Genomic DNA, 3,029 nt, shown 5'->3' with positions numbered 1-3,029 from the left:
TACGTCGGCGGCGCGGCGAGACCTCTGTGCTGCTACTGCTGCGTGGCTGGACATATCGGCTGCTTTCACAGCGAGATGGGACATCTCTCGTGCTTCCTCTTCCATGCTTGCCTCTCCCTGGTGGAAATCTCTCGACCCGGAACTCACGTTGGCCATGGTAGACACAAGGGAACGATGCTGAATGACTTGATTGTTTTTTGTGGATGAGGAGTTGAGGAGGAATGTGCAGTCATCTTGTCATAGTAGTATTTATAATCGAGTAGTACTAATATGCTCCTAAGGGGGAAACCATTTAGGTTGTGATCGGTGTGAATAGGTTTGGAATGTGATGAGGCGCAAGCTCAAAATTTATTGTCGGTTCTAGTTTCAAAGTGCGGCACTATTCCCGGATGGTGTAACGTGGGCACTTGTTCTCAGCCATGGGGTAGAATATGCCATGGTACTTCTTTTTCTACTGCTGTGTACGTGCAATAACTGGCACTGTCGGATACATATTTTACAGTTATTGGGGTGTTTGATAGGAATAGCCTCGCGGCGAGCTATAGGCTAGTCTTTTTTTCACACACATTACATCGACACATATCATCTTTCTCCCTCTTTCCCACACACACCTATCTCTCGGGACTTCTCGCACGCACCATCTCTTGCTCCCTAGGTCGATGCCACCCACATACACTTGTACTCTGAGTTTAGTGCGTTATACAGGAAGATAAGAGGTGCATGCACGCACTCGTCCTCTCTCACACATGCATCTATAGCTATGAATTGTAGTGTTCTCAACCATCCGATTGGCTCTATCATAGGTTTCACATTGCTCCATGGCCTTGAGATTGAGAAGTTTAAAACGCGGAGGCTAAGCTGGAGGCGCGATGTCTTGGTTAATGTGCGGGCCACACACAGCACCAACACGACACGAGCTTCGTCTGCCTGGTGCGCAGTCGGGAGGGTTGTCCAAGTATAGACACAACCATGTCCTCCTTGGTATCTGTGCCTCGACTTATGCGCAGAGAAATTAGGAACGGAGGGACTACTACTAGTAGTAGTACTACTTTGATGTGTCACATCAACTCGCACAAGTATGCAATACTTCCTGAACAAACAAGCGTACAAGCTGTTATACTTCTTACCCAAAGGATCTTTATATCCAATAGACACAAAATATCAGTTTGACTGTTGGAAATTACTTGAACTGCTGATCTGATGTCGAAGTAATTGCTGCATCACCACCAAAACCCACCATCTCTTAAGCTGAAGTAGACCAAGCTAACCCCTATATTAGCATATTACTAAGATAAACAGAAGGCACTGTAGAATCATTTAGGATGTGAGCTTGTCAATCTAAATGTGGAGGGACACCAGCTTAGCCCTGGCTAGTAGCTTGGGTGGAACTGTGAAGAAGGTCAGATCCTGCACGGCAACGTCGCTGGGATCCTTGTTGCTTGTCACCACCATTTCCACCTTAACGGCGTCGGTCCTGCCTTTGGGCTCCCCCGGCGGGCGGTTCGCCCACAGCTTGGCCACGTAGTGCGGCAGTGGGGATGCCCCCATTCTGATGCAGACGACCGACAAGGCGATAGGCGTGACGATGTCAAGCATGCTGCCGACCAAGAAAAACGCGCGGCCGTCCTCCTCCGCGAATAGCAAGAGGCGTGGCTCCGAAAGTGGCACTTGCAGCTGGAGCGCCTTGCTATACTGCATCCTATGCACGGGCATGGGATGCATGGTGCTGATGTGGTGGGAGAGCACCGGCGGCGGGCCTTCATAGCCGTAGACCGGCCCGTGGCATTTTGCAAGGCACCAGTGGACACACGCTCAGGTGATTGGCGAGCTTGTGGTAGGTGACGTAGAGCCCACAGCCTTCGTGCGGGCACTCCACCCTCAGTGAGGAGAGGATGACGTCCACCGCCGTTTTCCGCATGACGAAGCCATCGCCGTGCTCACACTTCTGGCACTGCCGCTGGTTCTCGGTGCGCTCTAAGCGGCAGCCCGCGCAGGCCAGGTGCCCTCCCTTGCACTGCACAAATCAATCGTCAGCACATGAATCAAGAAACCTGCACCTGGCTTAATCAGCCAAACGGACGAGGCTTATTCGAACCTCATACACTGGAGGCTTCATGGGGCAGAGGCACAAGGGGCAGTGGAGCAAGGTGAGGTCCATCGAGACCATGGAGAGCTCCATCGTCGGGTCCTTTTCTGTCTGCATGATCTCTCCCTCCTCGTGCACAACCATCTCTCTCTTTATTAGGGCCGAGGCATTACAAAGCTTTACCGTCACATATTCATACTAGTTCAAGCTGCATTAAATCAACACTTGCAAGTATCAAAAGGGGAGTCACGGCATGCATGCATGCATGCATGCGTTGTAATTAATGCATAGGTAAACGCAAATTATTGAAATATATCGAGGGCAGTGCTTTGGTGTGTCACGTCAACTCATACAAGACCTAGAAGTTTGATTCCTACAACGCCCTCTCCCACGCGGACTGAGCTCCGGTGCCTTAACTGCACCTGCCTTTGGCTACATGACAGGTGGGCCACCCACCTTATGGGCCCACCTATCATACACGCAAAGGCAGGAGCAGTAAGTCAATGAAGTTGTGTCCCTCCCTCGCCCATTAGCGTGGTGGCTGGCACGACTAGGAGAAGCTTTCATTCGCTACACACGCTCCCTCCCGCACGCGGTGGACTTGGATAAGTTCAATCGGTATCAGATGGCCGGAAGCATACTGTAGTACTCCTCCACTACAGTAGTACTCCATCATTGTTCGACTTCCCGAAGAGGCGAAGAGCCAGGCGTAGCCCGGACGCTCGTGTGGCAGTTTCATGTGTAGAGTAGTCTAAGATAGCATGTACCGTGCCTGTAAGCTTAAAATCATTGGGGTCGGCTCCATGCTTTTTTTCATTAAAATAATCTTCTGGCCCTACCTGTCATCCTGGTGATTGTAGTTTGCATGCTCATCTTGTCAAGACAGGAATATATATTTTAATTTGTGGTGGGGTAAATGTTAGAGGTTGCAACAAATGGAGTA

General features: G+C 50.5%; 1 protein-coding gene across 1 annotated transcript; it reads right to left on the bottom strand.

Moving 5' to 3' along the window:
* Positions 1-1,338: 1,338 nt before the first annotated feature.
* Positions 1,339-2,230, bottom strand: LOC147975517 (uncharacterized). Its single transcript, XM_087520467.1, has 3 exons — positions 2,096-2,230; positions 1,799-2,014; positions 1,339-1,692 (listed from the first exon to the last, which is right to left on the bottom strand). Exons 1-3 carry the CDS (start codon positions 2,228-2,230, stop codon positions 1,339-1,341), a joined length of 705 nt encoding a protein of 234 aa, XP_087376593.1.
* Between the last annotated feature and the right edge of the window lie 799 nt (positions 2,231-3,029).

This window comes from Triticum urartu, chromosome 4A (genome assembly GCF_056163025.1).
Source record: "Triticum urartu cultivar PI428250 chromosome 4A, HENAU_Tu73, whole genome shotgun sequence".
NCBI classification, from domain to species: domain Eukaryota; kingdom Viridiplantae; phylum Streptophyta; class Magnoliopsida; order Poales; family Poaceae; genus Triticum; species Triticum urartu.
This window is presented reverse-complemented; position numbering and strand designations above follow the sequence as displayed.

Bases quoted from the DNA above. Each gene is read 5' to 3' on its own strand.
- LOC147975517 (XM_087520467.1), bottom strand. From the start codon at position 2,230: ATGGTTGTGCACGAGGAGGGAGAGATCATGCAGACAGAAAAGGACCCG. The intron at 2,015-2,095 runs GTTCGAATAAGC...TGATTTGTGCAG, and splicing joins TGAAGCCTCCAGTGTATGAG to TGCAAGGGAGGGCACCTGGC. The intron at 1,693-1,798 runs GTGCCTTGCAAA...CATAGGATGCAG, and splicing joins ACCTGAGCGTGTGTCCACTG to TATAGCAAGGCGCTCCAGCT.